At 32.0% G+C, this 22,704-nt stretch overlaps 1 protein-coding gene across 1 annotated transcript in view; it reads right to left on the bottom strand.

Annotated features, from left to right (window-relative positions):
- Positions 1-534: 534 nt before the first annotated feature.
- LOC129957197 (homeobox protein caupolican-like) overlaps positions 535-22,704 on the bottom strand; it is a 102,161-nt gene continuing 79,991 nt past the window's right edge. Inside the window, exons 3-7 of the mRNA XM_056069399.1 lie at positions 18,193-18,287; positions 14,259-14,418; positions 12,438-12,636; positions 2,939-3,601; positions 535-1,674 (exon numbers count right to left, since the gene is read on the bottom strand). Coding sequence (XP_055925374.1) covers positions 1,535-1,674; positions 2,939-3,601; positions 12,438-12,636; positions 14,259-14,418; positions 18,193-18,287 — 1,257 coding nt within the window. The 3' untranslated portion in view covers positions 535-1,534. The remainder of the gene's footprint in view (positions 1,675-2,938; positions 3,602-12,437; positions 12,637-14,258; positions 14,419-18,192; positions 18,288-22,704) is intronic.

Here is a 22,704-nt window from a genome sequence, read left to right on the forward strand (position 1 = left end):
ATTAAAAAGACGATATTCAACACATTTACAAGTTAGATCTAATGAAAACATCTTGATGTCTAACTGGCAGTCACGTTTTCCAGTTCACGACGTTCAGGGATTCGAATTCCTCTATGAACTCGTTTACCGTTATTGCCACGATTACATAAGTGCTTGAACGAATGCTTCTGCAGTTCATTCAAAAGTTCATCATAGTTTGTAAATACAAATGACATTCCGGTTCAAAATTTCTTGAAAATTTCGAGATGAAAATTGCCATTTAAAAGGTTGAGTGCATCTGCATTTAAATTGAATAGTAGAATCTTTTAGGAGAATATTTTATTCGAAAAAAATAGTTGAAACAATCGCTTTTGATATTTAAAATAATGCTTAATTCTTCATGAAAATTTTAGTTAAAAAAATGAAACATCTTAATAAATACTGAAAGCTTCTAAAAGGAACAATAAGCAATCATAATAACATGCGTAATTTTTTTTCAGAAAAAAAAACGATAAACTAAGCAAAGATTAATAACAAAACTCAAAAATGCTTCAAACACTCTAATTTTGCAAGAAATAACGATGATAATATTTTTTAACGCTTTGAAAGTTAAACTTATATGAAATATAACATGAACAATTATCTTCAGCAAACAATAGTGTCAATTTGAAGGCGCGAATACACAAAAAAGTACTTAAAATCCAAAGCAGTATGCTGATATAATTCCAAGTGCCAGCATTCAATTATTTCTACCAAATGCAGTGTGGTCTTCTGTTCCATATTGTGTGTACAGTATCAAGGTGTTGCACATCGATGTCTCTATCGGTATAAAAGATAATTACGCAGCTCTGATCGATTCGAAAAGGCATAGAGTCTGTTCTGAATATTCCTAGGAAACTGAAAAGAAACTGCATCAAATTCTTTTATGTATTCCATTCAATAAGTAAATATACTCAGACAAGGCATCAAACTGTTGGAAATCTTACCAAACCACCTCACTTTTGTAGGTAATTAATAAATTGTCCTTTACCAATTATATTGTCGTTGTCCAGTTTTCTGTCCTTTAGATCTGCAAGAATAGCCTAGTTTTTCAAAGTGATGTTTCCTTTTCCATTATTAAAAAGCAAAACTTTATTTCCAGTGCCTAAAGTATTCGAGTACTGATGTCTTTATTTGGTTGAAAGCTGAATTTCAAATATAAAATAATTTGCTCGATGTGCGGTCTTAAATATGTTTGCATGTTATTAGAAAAGTGTATCGCGGCTTTCAAGCTAGTGCGTGCAGCAAAAGATGCCAATTTTCTCCAAACAGTTTTTTGGTATCCATTTCCATTGAAGAGGTATATCCTGTGTATGCCAAATTTATATTTTACGTATGTATATGTTTATATATGCATATGTGTATATATATATATATATATATATATATAACGATTGATGGCTATTTCTCTGTTCTTGATGAACGCCATCTTTCAGTGCGGGCCGCAAGAACGAAGAAATTTAAGAAAGCAAATTCACCGGTGCTCATCGTTTCCTGATTCACTGGAAAAACCGTCCTATCGCACTGATGAAGTCGAGTACTGAGATGGGTCGTCATAGTCTTCTGGTAAGCAGTCAGCTGCAGTGTTCTGACTGGACGAAGAACTCTGTTGCAAACCAGAGCCGTGACTGCTTGAGAAGCTATCCATTTTATCATCTGAAAAAAAAATTGTAACTTTTTAAAAATAAAATACTATTAAAGTTATTTATTTGCATCAAATACAGTAGGCAGATATTCTAATAGGTAAAGAAGAGGTTTATTTTTATATTTATTGATACTTTTATTATATTATCAATTTATTTATGATATTATTGATACGATAGATTAAAATTTTAGAATGTATTAAATTTATGTATTTAATATTAAAAATTACATGAAAAAAAGAAACATTATTGATGAAATATAATTTTGATTCCATTTCTTAAATGAGGGTCAGAAAAGTCATCTTTATTGACGTCCTGTTTTGGATTGCAGGTCCTGGTAACTGTAATACACTACAAAACCGAATCACTAAGCTCTCAGAAAGGATAACAAAAATCAAAACCAGATAGTAGCTACAGATTTCTAACTCTATATAAAATTTTTGCTTATATATATCATATAGATATTATCAATGTTAATTATCAATTTTTATCATTTTTCAGGTTTTTTTTTCTCTTCAATTAATAATTTTTATCTTGTTTATTCGTAACTGACGGTCTCAAAAGTGTACAGAGGTTGCGTCTGTAAATACCGATATTTCTAAGTAAGTTCAACCTGTCGACATTATTTTTTTTAGGTATTTTTGTTCCCTTCGTTTAATTATTACTTTTTCTAAAACATTACATATAGTTGTCCAGGATGTGGCTACGATTGGATTCCCTATGAAGATCCCTGGATTCCGCAGTTTATTTATTTTTTTTTTTCACATTCTTTTCCAACCATCTTGTGCTCATCCAACTGGTCAGATAACTCAATGTTATAAGCACCAGGGCTTAAAATAGCATCATGTTATGTTTTGAATTGGACAAAAAAATTAAAATTGTTTATCAGTTTGATTCATCTGAGGGCTTTATGTGTGCTGCAACAATATATTTTTTAATTTGAAAAATAGTTTAATATGACGTGAGCTATTAATATAATGGGAGTATACTTCATGTATTTTCCATATCCGTGTTATTTGAAACTATGGCAAACTCTCTGCATCAAGTGATAGTATCTATTCTTATGAAGCCCAAGGATATGACAACAAAAGTGACCTTGACATCTTGAATAATAAGGTATGAATATCTTCCAAGAAAATTTCATTCAAGAGTGTCAGTCATAAGAGAACTATTTTAAATCATAAATACGCTTACTAAGTAGATATTAGAATATCCTTGAGACGAATCCAAAAGTTAAACTAATATCTCTGTTTTAAAATGTAGCAATTATACCTCACCTTGCAACTGTCCATCTCCCATGGCATCCTGTTGACATAGGCCGGATTGTCCCATGTAGGTGTTACCATGAGATTCGATGTAGGCTGAAGAAGGCACGGTTGCAGTCTGATGATTGGCACCTACTTTCATATTAGGTGGCGTCTGGGGTGGAGTATCGGTTTGCAGAGAGATGGGATTGAAGCCATGCAAACTGCAGTTGTAATTGCTCAATCTTTGGAAGGGCACAGCGCAGCTCTGGAAGGAAGGTCCTGGTCCTTTATTGGGTAGCATCCCTCCACTTCCAGCAGTCAACCAAAGGTCGCCTGCATAACCAGGCATGAGAGTTGGGTCAACCCCCTTATTCGTAGCTGTGTCGGCTAGAGACCATATTTTGGGCTTGTAGAGGTGAGAAGAATCTCCTGGAAAACAATGGGGAGTGTCCTTTGCGGTGCGGTGATGGGACATATAGGTGCCCAGGTCAGGGGATGAGCTCTGAGAAGAGGAGACGGACGGAGTGTAGGAGGTGGCCTCCAAAGAGGAGGAGGCCGCGGACAGGAGGTCAGCTGATGGGTGTGAGTCTTCGTAGTGATGCTGGTGTAGTGGCTGTTGTGCACCCTGATGTGTTTCATTAACGGATGGGCGGAAGTTGGTCTCTGCGCGATGATGAGGTCCTAAGTCCATTTCTATAAGGAAAAAAATGACTATAATTATTCTCAGGCTCATTCAAGCGCTGCAAAATAAAAAAAAAATACTCACATAGAAATAAACCTCATTTGAATAGGGTATTAAAACAAACGTGCAACATCATATGATGAATTCTTGAAAAGAGCCAATCAAAATAACTATGCTATTAAAATAACAGACTCGTTTGCAGAATTCATAGCCAAAAGTATAGAACAGAAAATATATTAGTACATGAACCATTAGCTCTTAACATTCGAACGATTTATTCGATTTATAATATTTTTTTTTTACTGATTACCACTAAATGTTTGGAAGTACGAAACAATAAAACTGTCTACTTTAGGTAAGGTATGGATATTTATTTTGTTGTCAAACCTAAAGTAGGCAGGTAAGTAAAAAAATGTCTGCTTTAGGTTTGGTATCTATACTATGCAAGGAGGTTCAATAAATTATACTATACTGTGCATGGAGGTACAGTAAATTATAAAGAAAGCATATATGTCTAGAAGTCTTTAAGATCTGAACTTTGCACATAAGCAAGAATTTTCAATTTATATCATCATAACTTTTTTCTAATAAACTTGCATCATTTTATAAAATTAATTTTCAATCGGATCTCAAACCCAAAATTGCAGAAAGAACGTTTTATCTTTTAACGTATATGTCAATAAATATAAAATTATTTAGTATTTTATTTGTTCTAAGAAGAATTCAAAGCGTAAATACTTCTATGAGTCTCAGTTCCATTGCTCATGATTTAAGAAGATCCTTCTGAAATTGTTCCAGCCAATTTCTTTTGAAAAGAATACTAAAAGGATCATCTATGAATGCGAGCTTACAGCTGCCTAGTCCATTTTGTTAATCTTTATTTCTTAGTCCATTAAGGTTAAATATTTAATTTTGTTTCGATTGAGAAAAACGTGTCAAAAACTCAAATTCGGTTTTTGATCGCCAAATAACTCGCCAAGGGTAACAAGATAGATTCACCAAAGATGCTGTGACTTATATTTAGACGAATGAAATTTGGTATACGGTCTTTACACCAAATTTGTTGATTCCTATCAAATTTTGAGCACAATTCTTTCAGTGGAGGTTTGTTTGTCCGAATATAATTAACGCTATAACTACAAAACGAAGAAAGCTATATAGATAAAATTCAATAGATAGAATTATCATTTGATGTGTAGAAACTTATCAAATTTTAAACTAAATACTACAAAGGATTGGTTGTCTGTCTGTCTACTTTTAGAAACATGTGAACGCAATAATTCAAAAACGTCATGGTTTAAATATATCAAATTAGGTATAGGATTTTGTAGCTACAAGTACAGGTTTGTGTCAAATCTTTGTTTCAATCGATTGAGAAAAACGTGTCTAAAGCTCAAATTCGTTTTTTGGATACTATTAACAACATATCAGGGATGAATCGCCAAATAACTTGCCAAGGATGACCCGCTACATTTAGTAAAATGCTAAATTCACGCCAAAGTTGAATATTTCGTTATTATCGTAACCCTTTCTATGCAAGGCGGTCTCTTAGGTGAAACCTTTAAGAGAGAATATGCCAGAAGTTTTGTGTTAACAACTCTCGCTGTTTCCCTTGACTGGTACTGGAGGGACACTCTAAATGTAAACTTCAATCTTACTTAAACTGCTGTGGTTATTTTTTGTTTTAAACAAATTCAGTCTTAAATGTTTAAGAGAGTATTAAGCTCTCTGGATATTTCACAGAGTCATACCGGTCACTAAGATTACAAATAAACATTCTCTTAACAAGAACGATAATCACTAATAGTTCTTAAACTATTTTAATTGAGGAAGTCAAGAGATAAATAAGGATATTATGCCCATCAAGTCAGGCAAACAAATACAAAACTCAATAATCTGTTTAACCTTCATTTCTCCAGACTGCCTCAATCATTCAGAGCATAAATAAAAGGAAAGTTTACTCCAAATTAAAGAACCCCCAAATGATTATTCTACCATCCTTTTCAGTCAGTAATCCCAGTGTCCTCAAATTAAAGTTATTTCTATTTCCAACTTCAATCACGAGCTGTCATAATGATGCAATCAAGACCCTCACTTAATGTACCCAAAATGGACAAGGAACTATGGCTTTCGTGCAAAAAAAGACATGTCCCACCAATCTTTTTTTGAAAAACGATAGGATCGTTTGCATACAAAATGCGATTCAATCATGTCAACCTCTCGTTATCATCTGCTGGGAGCGACGAACCGATTTCGAACAGGGTGGACCAATCAATTTCCTAGGCCAGGTGCGTGACAGTGGGACACAAACTCCAATAATTGGAATCCGCCAGAAACGACAAACAATAGATAATTACGAGGGGTTTTAAAGCGGTGGAAGCTACTTACTTTTCTCTCATTCGTCCTTATTATTGTCCATTATGATTCGCTGCCATTATTAGTGGACTGTGACGACATCCACCTATAGTGGACCACTCCCGATCTGCTTTCCCATTGGACAGCAGAGTTCCACGCATGGGTGACCCAGCAGTTGTTGCGTGATGACACGCATAGCAAAAAAGAAAGCGGATGCCCATTAACTCATGCGAAATGTTAATGCCGACCCATTAACAAAGGGAAAAGAATGGGCATTATCATATAGCTATTCCGTGACTCCATTGGTCCTCCACGCGATTTTATTTCAACAGTGGTGCTGGCTCTTTATTTATTTCTTTTTTATCATTGTTATTTTTTCATTTATTTTCGGTCACGAATGCTTGGGACATTCGGGTGGAGACATTGTCTATCGTCCTTGTCCAATGAAAGGACGACATGGGTTCCCAGTCACGGAATGGCCAGCTGGATCAAAATATCCATCTCGCATGCATGCTGGTTTGTTTCTACGAAAGATGACGAAGTGGAATTGTCTGGCATTTAATCAGAAATGAGTAGTAGCAAAAGCGCATAATGGACTTATATGCAGAATAATTGCAATGGATACATTCTTTCCATTCTGTTTGGTTATCAAGACATTGTCACCGAAATTATATCATCTTCATACTAAAACCATAATAAAGAAAGATAAGGAAAATTAGAGAAAGCATAAATATTAATGGCTTAAGTTTTAGGAGTTTTTTACAAAATACTTCTAGTCTAAAAAGCATTTTTATAAATAGTTCAATATGAGATTTTAAGGCTCGATTATCAGAATGCTGATCATACTGTGCCAAGTTCACATTTAATTTTCAACAGTGTAGTGAGATAACGCCTTGTCACATTAAGAGCAGTGAGATAACGCCTTGTCACATTAAGAGCAATAGGTCTAAATAGACAAAAGTGTCTATTATATCTATAAGTAAAGACACAAAACACAAAAGTACGCCTACAGTAAGACACAAAAAGTAAATTTAAGTAAATTAATGTGACCCTTTTGCCTATTAAGAGCAATAGGTCTAATTAGACAAAAGTGCCACATTAAGAGCAATAGGTCTGAATAGACAAAAGTGCCACATTAAGAGCAATGGATCTAAATAGACAAAAGTGTCACAATAAGAGCAATAGGTCTAAATAGACAAAAGTGTCACATTAAGATCAATAGGTCTAAATAGAAAAAAGTGCCACATGAAGAGCAATATGTCTAAATAGACAAAAGTGTCACATTAAGATCAATAGGTCTAAATAGAAAAAAGTGCCACATGAAGAGCAATATGTTTAAATAGACAAAAGTGTCTGTTATATCTATAAGTAAAGACACAAAACACAAAAGTACGCCTACAGTAAGACACAAAAAGTAAATTTAAGTAAATTAATGTGACCCTTTTGCCTATTAAGAGCAATAGGTCTAATTAGACAAAAGTGCCACATTAAGAGCAATAGGTCTGAATAGACAAAAGTGTCACATTAAGAGCAATGGATCTAAATAGACAAAAGTGTCACAATAAGAGCAATAGGTCTAAATAGACAAAAGTGTCACATTAAGATCAATAGGTCTAAATAGAAAAAAGTGCCACATGAAGAGCAATATGTCTAAATAGACAAAAGTGTCACATTAAGATCAATAGGTCTAAATAGAAAAAAGTGCCACATGAAGAGCAATATGTTTAAATAGACAAAAGTGTCTGTTGTATCTATAAGTAAAGACACAAAACACAAAAGTACGCCTACAGTAAGACACAAAAAGTAAATTTAAATAAATTAATGTGACACTTTTGTTTATTAAGAGCAATAGGTCTAAATAGACAAAAGTGTCACATTAAGAGCAATATGTCTAAATAGACAAAAGTGTCACATTAAGAGCAATATGTCTAAATAGACAAAAGTGTCACATTAAGAGCAATAGGTCTAAATAGACCAAAGTGCCACATTAAGAGCAATAGGTCTAAATAGATAAAAGCTTCTCCTATAAAGTTCAGTTTATCGAATAATAGTAATCCTCCATGTACATCATGTCATCCACTTACTTTAAATATAACAGGTAGATCTAAAATATTACAAATACTTTAAAACTCCAATCTCACTTGGTTTAATTTCTTTAATTTTATCCCACATCGTAGAAGAAAAAAAAAGATGCTTCGCTCTGAATAACAAATTGCAAAAACTTTATGTTATTATCATAATGCACTATTTAGAACAATAAGATTCGAGAGTTTAATGAGATCAAATCGTTTGCGTCTATCATTTCAAAATTTCCTTTTTAAAATACTATTTTCATCATTAAGGAATTAATTATCAATGAAAATATCCAGATTTTACCGATTTTTATTATAGTAGACCCTTGATTACCCGATCCTTTATAAACTGATTTTCTGGTAACCAATGCCAAAAAATCTATCGCATTTTTTTTTTATTTTTTTAATAATATAGACCAATTTTTCAGAAGAGTTGTTGCAGTTGATGTTTGGGATATTTTTAAAACTCAAATGCTTGTAAAAAGCCGTTATCGTTCCTTAATTTCTTTACAGTCCAACAAATTATTTGATGTGAAAAAAACGCAGTTCTATACTTGTTTACTTTAATAATAATGTGAGCAATTTTCATTTTCACTGTAACTGTGTTGGAAAACTCAGCGTTGTTGAAGGAGCAAAAATATTCTTTTGAGAATATTTTTGAATTCTATTCTAGAAAAATGGGAAGAAAACAATGAAATTAGGAAAATTTTTCAACCCGTTTTTAAAAGAAATTTGATAACTATTAAAAAAAAGTTGTTAAATTGGAATAAATAGTAGTTCTTTGGGACTGACTTATTTTATAATTTCCCATTTGGGGAAACTTTGTTGATGGGAAAGAAACCATTATTTAAAATTTATTCTCTGTAAACCGAATTTTTGATTATCCAAGTCAATTATGGCTCCTCTGCGTAAATTATAAAAAGAGATTCGAATGCTGTATTTTCCCAAAAATTAAATATTACTCTCAGAGTAATTCTTCCAATTCCAGAAATCCGTTGTGTAATGGATTATTGAAATGAATTCAATTTGTGCTGTAAACAGCAAGCATTTAAATTCTGTTTTCAAAAAAGATATTGAAATCCACAAAAACCTTAATTACGTTTTATCAACAGCTCATTTAAGAATTTAATAATTACTTTTTACTTGAAAATATGTTATTAATTTATATTTGATTTGTTCTTTAATTGCTAAATTTAAAAGTAGTTAATGATTTAACTCCTTTAAATTGATTTTACTATTATATTATTGACCCACGAATGCATTAACTTTCTAATTGGGTAATACGTCTTGCTTAAATATTATTGTTATTTCTGTTTATGTAAGAGAGTAGAAATACCTCCCGTACTAAATGGTTTCCACAGTTAGTCTTTTGTATTAATTACTATTTTCACTTAGTTACAGATTTAAATATCTTTTGATTATTTGAAGTTGAATATATTATTGTATGGATAGGCGTTCAACGCTGACGTCCTGGCATATTGATAGTGCGTCTTCCCCGTGCTCTGGGCGCCCCGCGTTCAAGTCCCGGTTCGGGTATGGTTCTTCTTTTGCGTTCTATCAATGAGGTGTGTGAATGTGCCCCCTTCTCACAAAGGGGCTGTGAAAGCGAATGTGGCGCTGGAGTAGCTAAGTCGTACGCTTGACCCTAATTGGCGCTACTAAAATCAAGAGTCGATCACATGGCTTAAAATCGCTGACATCCTCAGTGGGCGTGTCTTTGACAAGCGCCATTAGACACAATACAACAACAAGAGCGGTAATTATTTTCTATCCAAATTGCTTATAATATTTATATCACCTACATTAATATCAACCAATATAAAACTATAATAGATAAAATGAGGGAAAGGTGCTTCTGCCGTATATGAATTAGATTAAAGGGATGTTTATCAGCTGCAAGAGTGGTTATTTTGAAATGAAATTCATAGTTTTCGAAACTTGACCGTTTGCAAAGGCAATATGAGAAAGGATATTTTTTTCTTCAAGCTTTCAAGGATAACAAGAGAATAAATTGGACTAGAGAGTGTTAAAATTAAAAAAAACAACAACTAATATAATAGTATATAAGATAACTTATATTTCCTATTTCGGAGGAAATGGTATATCTTTATGCTCAATTAAAAAGCATCGAAAATAACTTTCACATATTTAAAAGCAACAGAAACTCATTCAGGCTTAATGGACGAGCAGCCGAAATTTGTCGTCTGTTCTTCAGTCTATATGAACAAGACAACTGAAAAACGCAATGAACTGCAGACATAAAATTCGGTATCTGACCTTGATCAAAATCACTGATTTTGATCAAGTTTTAGATGCCTTTTTTTTTATTGTAAGTCTCTGTTAGTCCATTTTCATGTTCATGGGAACACGATAACGAAGTTAAATTTTCTAGCTACTTTCCTACTTTAAACATACGGTTTTATCGTTAAAAGATTTGGACCAAAGTTTGGGCCCAGTCAGTCAAAGAACTTACCAGTTGTCTGTACATTTCCGAGTCTGTGAATGCGATAAAAAAATGCTAATGCTTCAATGCTAAAAAATGTAATGACGGCTGTAACTTAATGCATGGTCTTACCATTTTCTTACGTTTCTAGATCTATATTGTAGATACGTATCAAGTTTGATCAAGTTTTAGATGCCTTTTTTTTTATTGTAAGTCTCTGTTAGTCCATTTTCATGTTCATGGGAACACGATAACGAAGTTAAATTTTCTAGCTACTTTCCTACTTTAAACATACGGTTTTATCGTTAAAAGATTTGGACCAAAGTTTGGGCCCAGTCAGTCAAAGAACTTACCAGTTGTCTGTACATTTCCGAGTCTGTGAATGCGATAAAAAAATGCTAATGCTAATGCTAATGCTTCAATGCTAAAAAATGTAATGACGGCTGTAACTTAATGCATGGTCTTACCATTTTCTTACGTTTCTAGATCTATATTGTAGATACGTAAGAAAATGTGATTCCGATTGGAGCAAAGGAGGACACGAAATGTTCTAAATAGTCTAAAATTGGGAAAAGAAAAATCTAAAGTTTATACTCGATTTTCTGCGTTGTACTACATTGTACTATGAAGCAGAAAACATTCCACATTGAATTATGAAGTACAAAGCGTACCACACTTTAATAGTGAACAAGAAGCCTGAGAGGTGAATAATCTTAAATTTCATATTCAGAGCGATATTATTAATATTTCACTTATTTTTCAGTCGTGGAGGAAAAGGCAGTGGCAAAATCTAATTACTTCCTCTACATATGCATTTCAAGATTTATTATTATTATCATTTTCCAACTGCATATTTCTATGCATATGAAAAATAAAACAAGAAAGTGATTACAAAGAAAATATTTAGGTGAAAAGATAACTTTAGTCATTGCCCCTTATTATTTTCTTTGATGAAATTAAACACTATCAAAATATCTCTAGCCTCGATTTGTGATTGAGATATATACAGCCTAGAAAGCCAACAATTTCTCTTCTATAAAGCACTGATTCGAACATCTCCATCACCTTCGATCGGCAATGTAGACACTCCAATCAGGGACAAGCCAAGTTGATGATACGTAGGAAACCGTATTACCGCTAATGACGTAACACAAGTTACTACACGTGTTCTTTAATACATATTCTTAACTTCCTGCTACAGTACACTCCCACGTATCCGGTTCCTGATTATCCAGCTTCCGTACTATCCGATCTAGTTTTCTTTTATTGTATTTAAATGAGGAAGGCAAGGCTTCTATTAAATCATCTATTAAGGACATTTTCAAAAACTAAAAATTATAAGTTTTGACTCTTATCTTAGGGTTACCGTTTCATATCTGTGTGATCATTTGTCAGTGAAAAATAAAACCAGTTTGTGTCAATTTTCTTTAGACCAAGGCCTACGATTTACTTTAATGTTTTATGTTTCCTGCATTTTAGCTAGTCATTACAGAATTTATGTTAAAATGCGAGTAGTTTATATCCTTTAACTTACTTTTTCTCTAATAAATCCTTGAAACGTGTAGTGCAGTATATAAGCATATATCAACTATCAGTACAGAGCCTTCTATTTTAACTCGACACGTTATCGGCAACTGCCTCTATGATTCAATAGGTCGTAAGGTCATAACTGTGAGTTTTGGCATAAAAACTTTGTCTTCTAGTATTGATGGGCAAATAAATGAGAATAGATCCAGCATTTTTGTTATCCTGCCTGCCCTTCTGCCACTTTAGGCCGAAAACTCGTTAGTATACTGTACTGCTACAGAACTACAGAGTTTTATCACCCTGGATACGGATTAAAAGTTTTAAAATAAAATTCTGAACAAATTTAGCAATTATTTTTAAATATATTGATTACAATAAGAACTATTTATCTGGGCGTAACTACACTCGCCCTGTACTTTCCACTTAGCTTTCCTTCAAGGAGCTACTTGCCTGCGGCGTTGTCGAGTCCGGTGTGCATGCGTAGCGGTTTCTCCTCCTCTCGGAAGGAGGCAGCCTCCTCTTCGTCCTTGGAGTCCTCCCTCTTGGCGGCTGCTTCCTCTTCGTGTGATTCCGTTTTATTGCGTGGCTCCCAAGTCATCTTATTCTCCTTCTTCAGGCGGCGACGGGCGTTCGCGAACCACGTGGAGACCTGCAATAATAACAAGCGGTAATGAGTCTTTTACTCAGATTATGATGTTATTTGTAATTGGAATTGCTATATTAAGAAGATTTGTAGCGCGTTTTGACGTCAGGTGGTTCTCTTGAATAATAGAAGACTTGTTTTTTAAAATAATAATGTGTTATTTGCAATCAAATTTGTTATCGTTGGTCGATTTTTCTAACATATTGTGGCGCCAGATGAATCTCTTGAATGCATTTGTAAATAATGTTGCTGAAACAGAATTATTTGTAGCAAAGTGAGATACCACAAAGATTTTTTTTTTTTAGTGATGCGGAAGACATGTTTACAAACACGAATTATTTGCAATTAGAATTCAGAAAGAAAAAGTTTTTTACAATACCAAATGAATCGTTTTAATAAAAGGCAAATTTTTATATAAGCATTGATTTATTTGCAATTAATATTTCTGTAACGAAAAAGTTTGTAGAACTTGATGTAATATAAATCTCTCAAATGATAAGAAATATATTTTTTATGAATGTTATGTTGTTTGCAGTTGAAACCATTATAACAGAAATATGTTAGCTGATTGTGACACTAAATGTGTCTTTGAACGACATAAATATCTATCTTCAGATTTGAACGAAAGCTCTTAGATCTGTTGTTCAAATCTGAAAAGAGACCTTGATACATCAAAATGTAGCTTTGAGGAATATTTTATATCATTCAGGTATAAAATATATTCAAATGAGATAATATTCTAAAGAAGAAAAAAATTTTACTCCCCCCCACCGATTCGAGAAAAACATTAATTTTGAAAATTATGTAAAATGCATTGACACTAAAACTGATATTGTAATCCATTTATGTAATGGGATTCACATAATATGTTTATGATTGTCCGACACATTAAATTTACTTTGAGTATATATAAATATATTATAAGTATTTTAACCTTTATTTTCAACCTTGAAAATGAACAGAGATCAAAGGATTTTACATTTAACAGAATAAACAAATCCATAGGCACTTTTATATATCAAATTAGCTAATAAATAAAATTCTTAACTAATAAAAATGTTTCTTTAATGATATTAAAATCTTTTTAATGATATATTTTAATGTTTTAACTTATTTATTTATACTTGATTTGAGTTCTAACTATTTTAATTACAGAGTTTAATTACTTAAACAAGTTTAAAAAATACAATCCAATTTTTGTAAATGTCATCTGAATATCGTTCCATGGCATAATTTGCATAAGATTTCATCTTTATACAAATTAATTCTGAAATATATTGAGGTACATATCTCAGATTTTATACAAACGCCTTGAATAAAATTTTATTAAAAATCAATAGGAGGGGTCCCCCCGTAACTTTCTCCCATACTTTCCAATAAAAGTCTTTTTTTTTGTATAAAAAGGAAAGAAGAACCATGAATTAAACTTGCATGGCATAATGAAAGATAGTTACGAAGTATAACTGATTGGCGCTGTTATTTTATTTAAAAGTTTAACAAGGCTCACAATTCACAACGAATATTCAACCTGACATTTTTCGATTGATCGCTTATACTCAAATACTAAAAACTCTTATTCAAAAAAAAAAAAATTACAATTTAAGTACGTTTACATAATATCTTCTCACCTGTGTAAGTGTCATCTTCGTTATGATGGCCAACATTATCTTCTCGCCTTTGGTAGGATAGGGATTCTTCCTGTGTTCGTTCAGCCATGCTTTGAGAGTGCTCGTCGAATCCCTGGTTACATTTTTTCGTCGGGCGCCATTAAAATCCAGCCCACCGTACCTGTAACAGAATCAAAATGGCATTGAAATACGATAAATATAATCTAAGTTTTCTTTTTCAAAAAAAATAAAGAAAAAAGAATCTACCGATTGATGCTCAGGTATGCTGGCTTTGATTTTCATCATCAAATCACGGTAAAAGATTACAAAATTTCATCCCAAAATAATTCTTTTACGTACTTAAAATCCATATTATAATCTTGAGTAAAGTAGCCGATCATATATAATCAGATCATATATACTATGATGTTTATGATCAAAGTAGAATTGTGAAGAATTTAAAGAATCTGAATTAAAATTAAAAACTCAAACTCTTTTCAACAAAAGTTGGAAAGACTCAGAGTTTCTTTCATAAATTACTCCCGGCATATCAAATAATAGTAGCTTTTAGAGTAAAAGGATATTTATTAAAGATATAAATCGACTGTATGATCTAGAATAACTGTCATTGAGTTTGTTTAGTTTCTAAAAAATTTTATTATTGAATCGGTAATGTTTTTTTTATTCAAAAAATATTTCTCTTTAAAGGGAAAGAAGGAAGAAAAAAAAAAAAAAAAAAAAAAAAAAACGAGAGCAAAAAAAACCAAAAAAAACAAAAAAACAAAAAACATAATAATTATATGATAATGTTGTTTTTTTATATTATAATTTCAAATTATAAACTTTTCTCCCTTAACATAACAGTTTTTTTTTTGTTTGTTTAAGCCTATCAGCTTTTGAATTTTATTAACTTGCCATACATTTAAGAAATTTTGTTATTTACTAGTTAGCTATTATTATTAACTAATTAGCTATTATAGACGAGCTGGGAGGAAGTGATCCCCTAGTGATAATAATAATTAATAACAATAAATTCCGATTTTAATAGCAAGTTGAAAATTAACGGTCCATTTCTTATCATCTAAATTAATATTTTCAAATTCTTTTCAATATTAGACAAAAACAATGAAATATTACTTATTGAAAATGCGCAGTTTCTGAAATTTTCTAAAGATGACCATTATACATAATGTTGCCAATTAATATTTTTGCCTCTTTGTTTTTATTTATTTAGTTTTCTTTCGCTAATTAGTTTACGTGCATTTAAATAATTTCGAATTAAAGAAAGGATGTAAGTGTAGAAGTATTTTTTGTTTATTTTAATGTAACTATGCAATATTGAGATAAGTTAAGACTAATCGTAGGAGTAGAAAAAAGCCTTTCAGTCCATAACCGTTCTTCTTTGCAATTACAACTATTGAAAAACTTTTAGTACAAAAGTGGTTCGTCTTCATCAGACATTAATTCGCCTAATTTTATTTATTTATTATTTTCAATCTTAGAAAAATTATGGAAAAATAAAAATTTCAACCCCTCGTAAATTCCACCCCGTTTGAGTAAATAACACATCTACGAACTTATATAAGAATTTTACTCTCCTTACAACACATTTCAGAGAAGTTAATATAATCTCAACTAGGGATTGCAATACCGGATCAAAATTTCAATACCGGTATTCGGTATTTTTTAGATCTTAATACCGGTATTAGAAATTTTAGAAAAAGAAAAAAAAATACAGGTGTTCTTTGTTTTATTTGCCAGTTTTATTAGAGAGTGTAAATATCTCAAAAAATAATTTATAACCTATAAATTATAACACTATATAAAGAATCACAAAAAAGTAAAGGAACATTTTATTTATTTAAATCACAAAAAAGTGTAAATATTACTATTCAGTCTGTGGTACTATTACAAATTTTTGAAAAATGATCTAAAAAACATAATGCATCAATTCGGCTGAGTCAATAAGCCTGAAAAAGTAATTTTGTGCAAAAATTACCAGCTGCGGAAACGCTCTTTCGGCATCTACGCTAGTTGGTGGTACTGTTAGCAATACGCGATATACTTTTTCCAAGTATTTACCTCTAAACCCCTCATCTTCAAATAAATCGATTTCTCGTCGGATGGTTTTGGATATAGCTGATTTCTGTATTGTATTTTGGTTAGTTGAAATTTTTTTATTTATCACTAATTCTAATTTTTGTTCAAGAGACAATTCCTTTTCACTATTGACTTTAGTGTCATCATAATCTTCGATAACTGAACCGAATTCTTCTGAAGGTGGATAGGTTTGTGGGTAAAAAATTTTAAGAAAATGTACTATAAACTTGATCAGATTTGAATTGGTTATTTTCTTTTCTTCTTTTTCATTTTCATTTTCAAAATCATTATAATTATGTAAATACCATAAGACATTTTCTATTTCGGTATGCCTTACTTATATGCGATTTTTCAATGTTATATATAATTCTTCAGATAGTGATGTGTACTGTTCTTTCAGTGACTGCAACATGAAATTTATTGCTGCATTAGCTGTTAATAAATTAGAATCTTTCTGACATAATGCCTCAATAGTCAGTTTTATTGGAAGTAGAGCTGATACAGTTCTGGATATTAAGTCGAATTCACTATCTGAAAAATTAATGTACAGGTTTAAGTCGATTATTGCTTTTTGGATTGGATTTGTCAGTTTCAAAAATCGTTCCATCATTACGACTAAACTGTTACAACGTGTTTTAGAATCTAATATTAACATATATTCTGTTTTATATTCAGTAAGTATATATTTTTGTAATATGCCATTTTTTTATAGGGAAACATTTAAATATCTTAACAATTTTTCGAACTTTATAAATTATAGGAAGCAATTCTTGATGGGTTAATATTTCATCCTCATTAGCAATATCTTCTTCAACAATTACGATGTTATTATCTTCATTGTCTATATCACTCTCACTCTTACTCACTTCAAAGTTGGAATCCGAAGTTTCTATATCCACAGAATTTGGATTCTTCTGTTCTTTCTTTTTTTTGGGGGGGGGTTGATAATACATCTATTACTCCTAATTGAATTCCATGAGTATAGCACAACTGCTGATTTGCACCAATCAACTTTCCAACTTTTTTCATAATTGTTGCTCCATCAGTCGTTAAGGATACAATATTTTCTTTCAGGGATAATCCATGTTTCGCTAACTTAGATTTAAGCAATTAATTAGATAATTAATTTCGCCCGTTAGGGAGACATAAAAACAAAAAAGTATACGTCTTTGCTATGTTGGCGATGCCTGAATATATAGTGGAGAAAACTTAAAAAATTTCTGGTAAATACCGAAAAATCGGTATTTAAACTTGTAAATACCGGTATTACAAAATTGTACAAATGGCTCAAAATACCGGTATTCGGTATCCCGGTATTGCAATCCCTACACTCAACCCCTTAAATTCATTCTAATTATCGTGTTCAGAAGATGACGTGGGAAAAGCGTTACATACGCACATACAAAGAAGTTATTTAAATGACCTTTCTTCAAAAAAAATTGTAATGACAGCTCATATTTATAAGAGATAGATATACAAGAAAGGGACTCAGCTTAGCTTATGACTATTAAGGGTATTTGTAATATGAAATAAGTTTTGCTGTTTCTTAATATAAGTGGAAACATTTGAATAAGAACGCGCTTCAAGTATTCAATCAATCAAAACAAAAGTGGTGAATTGGGGCTCAGTTATATTCGAGTAAGTTAATCGCCCGAATACCACTGATAAATTTTTATTATACTTTATCAATGATAATTATAATAATAGTTGTAATTATATTATTAAAAATTATCAATGATTCTCGGGCAATCGCCGTAGTTTTGCTTGAGTGGGCGTTCCGGGGGTCTAAGAATCGAAAGAGTTAAATGATTTTTTTTATATATACCTTTAGGATATTCTACGTTTTAATACTCACCCATAAGCCGCAAGGGTAGGATCGTAGTAATATGAAGCTGACTGAGAGATGCTTCTCCATGGGTCTGAACTCTCTTTCATTCCATAGGTAGAGTTCTGAAAAATTGAAAAATGAAGTAATTAGCTACCACTTTTCTTATCTGCGATTTCTTCTTAAAAGTTTAAGGCTTAAGGAGTATTTTTGCTAGCTCATTCCCATATATTTAGTACACAATACCAACCCTGTGAGCTAAACGGCCTGTTTTACTATACTATACAAAGAAAAAAAGTATTGTAATTGTCAAAAAAGTCGTCGAATCTTAGCATTTAAAATTTCTCTGAGTTTGAAAAACTCATTTTTGTTGCTATAGTTGACTTCTCAAGTTAGTTGAGTAAGCTAACTTTAAACATGAAGGATGAAATATCATATACGGTTTCTAAATCAAAATATTAGACTTTTATCAATTTCCAAACAAAATCAACTTAGAAAAAATCTACCAGTCCAACTGTCTAAATAAAATATGATAACTACAAACCGAAGAGAGCTGGATAGATAACATTTGTATGCCGTTTTAACATCTGAATTGTAGATACAGGCTAGATTTGGAGTCATATCTGTCAAGAAGTTGACAGTCTGTTGGTGTGAATTTTTACACACATCTAATTGTGTTAACTCCAACACGCGGAGAACTTTAATAAATACAATTAGGTAAGCGAATAGCACGATACAATTAGGTAGTGAGTATGTAGGCTACAATGTAGTTCTACGATAGATTTAAGTTGCAATTAATCGAACAAAAAGGTATCCAAAACACACATTTGATGTTTTGGCAATGATGTATTGACTACATCCGAACAATTAATCGCCAAAAAGAATCATATTAAAAGTAAAAAGTAATAAAAGTACTAAAAGGCTCTTTCATAATTATTGCTTCCCAATGGCATGCGGTTAGTGATGTACTGAAACATTTATTAGAAAAAATTTAGAAGAGACCCCTCTTACTGATTAAAACCAGAATTATAGCAAAATTTATTTATAAATTTTGGTATAAAATTGTTTACCGAGTTGTGAACAAGCATCAAAGGATTTTTAAATCTAGCAGCCTGTGATTTGATGATAATCATAGAATTGAAATCACTACTAAAGACTGGTTTCTGTTTCTCAGGTTTAAATTTCCTGCTTGAAAACTATATGTGAATTCATTAATGCCATTAGTTGCAATTTACCTATTTCCAATCTAGTAGTATTTTCAGCTTTCCCTGTTATTAAGTGCCTTTTTACTTTCTCGTATAAATCGTATAGAGAAAATATAGTAATCGTTAAAAAATTCTAACTCAAAATTTTAACGAATCTCCACGTTTTAGACTTTCCCGAGTTCGAAAAACACATTTTGGGAAAATTTCCGTCTGTTTATGACAAAGATAACTCAAAAACGCTTTGAGCTAGACGATTGAAATTTGGTATAAGGTCTTTACAACTAATTTGCATATTACCATCAAATTCTGAGTAAAACCTTTTCAGTCCCTTATGACCGCTCTTCGAATCAAAGTTAACAACATAGTTATAAACCGAAGAGAGCTAGATTCATGAAATTCAGTACACAGATTTAATATCCATAGTGTAAAATGTTAGCTAAAAAATGCAGTGACTTATATATATCAAATTTGTATGAGATTTTTATAACTGCAAGTGAAATTTTGTGTCAAATTTTTGTTTCAATTTGTTTCGAAAAACATGTCTGTTGTTGTGACTTAAGACACTTTACAAGCCTGCTGGCAGTTAGGTGTCAGCGATTTAAGCCGAGTGCGCGTCTCTTGTTTTTTCAGTAGCGCCAACTAGGGCCAAGAGTTCGATTTAGCTACTTCACGCGTCACATTCGCTTGCACAACCCCTTTTTAAAGGAGGTACATTAACACACCTCACAAATAGAATGCAGAAGCCGAACAACCATGCCCGAACCGGGACTCGAACCCGGGACGCCCAGTTCACGGGGAAGACGCGCTACCCCTATGTCAGGACGCCGGCAAAAATATATCTAAAACCCAAATTCGATTTTTGAATACTATTAACACATGCCAGGGATAAATCGCCAAATAACTGGCCAGGGATGATAGATAGTAATATTAATAGTAAATATTTCGTAACTATTATACGCCAGTGCCATGTAAGGCATTCTCTGTCATGACACCTTTATGAAAGAGTACGCGAGAAAGTTTTTGGGAGACCACACTCGCTGATTCGTTAATTTTATTGTTAAACGAATATATATTATTTTACTTTTTAATATTATTTGAAATCAACATCAGCTTTGAGTTAAACGTCCACTTCGAAGACATATCGCTACACTTTCACGGATTTCATATAAAACAGTTTTCACTTACTGCCCACGAAATATTGCACCATACATTTTATTGCATTATCGACAACACCGATTTCTTAAATTGAAATAAACGAACTATTATAAAATTTCTTGTTGCTTCATGCAACACACGTACAACTATATAGAAAATGTATTATGTAATAATAGCTGTGTAGAAAATGAAAAGAAATATTGCGGTTTTTGTCGCCTAAATTGAGAGATACATTTTGTTCCTTTTTTTAGATATGACATTAAATAAAGCCCTGAACACTTGCTGAGCAATAAATCAGAGATTAAACTGTTTACATCGATAAGTCTATATTAACCTGGTGATATACATCTTCTCACGACCAATTTAATTGACCTATCCCATCAAAATTCATATTTCCTCTTTTTGACTATACCATAATAAGTATAGCATTCACTTATTTCCCTGTACTTCCATTGACAAACCAATAATATTATTCAACACCAACCAATACAATAACTTTCTTTAAGCGTCTATAAATTGCATCAATGATAATTGAAGAGGCTTGACCCATACTCAACAAGAATAACATAGTGGTCTACGAACAAAAGGGCGACAGGGATATTTCTTGATGTATTTCTTAATTACCTTTGATGTGGGTTCCACAGGGGCAGGAGTTCCGAAACACCCCCTGAGGGGTAGCCCAGCCCATTAAATCGGAAGCGCCGGTTACAATGAATTATACTCTGGCGAAATGCTTGTTGACTTGTAGGCATAAATCTCAAATGGAGGTTGACCCAAGGCTATAGACAGTTGCCTAATTTTATTCGGATTAGTTGTTATTGATGATTTAATTGGCGAGTGGTAAAGTGAAATGTTTATTTAAAGACTGTTGATTAATTGGGATCGAAATCGTTTTTCAATGGACAGAGCGAGAGCCTTGAATGGGTTGACTGATGAACCTTAACTACATAGAAGTTGAGTATGAGTCATTGGTGTCACCAGAGGATTAAAGAGATTAGTTTTCTTTATTTTCGTTCGCGTCGAACATAAGTTCGCGCTTGTTTTAAACACTGCGAAAACAACTCGATAATGAGCACTTCTAGCTTTTTCACATGTGAAGTACAGTAGATTCTAGTATAATGGGGTTAAAAAGTCGTACATGATATGAATATCCATTATTTAAAGATTCAAAGTGCGGCAAATTCATTTACATTAGATTCTTGTGTTAATAAGTCTTAACGTTATCTCAAATCAGATCTCAAAAGTCTCCCACACTATGAGAAACTTTTTAACCTCATTGTAAGGAAGCCTGCTATATACAATGTTACTGCCAAAAAATTTCAATCTCAAAATTTGGAAACTCTTAACATTTTAAATATCTTCAACAAAGATGGATTATCAAAGAGGCAAAGTTGGTAATTGCTTAAAGGCCTCACAATTTTTAGGAGCTTTTAGGCTTTGAGATTTTTTTTTTTTTTTTTTTTTTTGCAGCATTCTTAAGGTAATTTAATTTTGTGTTTACATTTCACTTTACAGTAGTCATTCTTCCAGACTCAATAAAGTTATAAACAGGTATAATTTAAATGTAAGAAATTTATCCTTCAGATTTCTTTATATTGGATGATCAATATTGTTTCATTATTATTATTATTTTATTTTTTGCATTTGGTTTACTGGCGTGTCTTTGGAATGAAGAATTTCGATTTCGTTGGAAAAATATTTGTAATTTTTTTTATAATTTTGTTTAATTTTATATTTAAATTATTTTTTTTACATGCGAAATGCTGAAATTACTTTCACAAAAAATGAGCCGGACCTACAAACTTTGTCATGTTATTTCAGCTTTGTCACAATAATTTTAATTAAAAGTTACTGAATTTTAAATTAAAATAAATAAAAGAATATCTAATTTTGAAAGCTGTAGAGGGAAAAGAAGGATTCGTAATTTGCATTACTTAAGGGCTCCTGTAAATCTTAATCTAACACTAATCCTCACATCTGAGAACGAATCGTGGTGGTGTGTCCGTTCGTCTGTACATTTATAAATACGATTAGGATAATCATAGAACAGAATTAATTTTAACACTTCGCCTTTGAAGCAAAAATTCAAAACTGATAAAATTTTGAACCAAATCCAGAAACAAAATTCTGAAGTACTTTTTATAAAAATATGTCCATCTTTCCTTACATTATTGTAAATTAC

The sequence above is a fragment of the Argiope bruennichi genome, chromosome 11 (assembly GCF_947563725.1).
Source record: "Argiope bruennichi chromosome 11, qqArgBrue1.1, whole genome shotgun sequence".
NCBI lineage: Eukaryota > Metazoa > Arthropoda > Arachnida > Araneae > Araneidae > Argiope > Argiope bruennichi.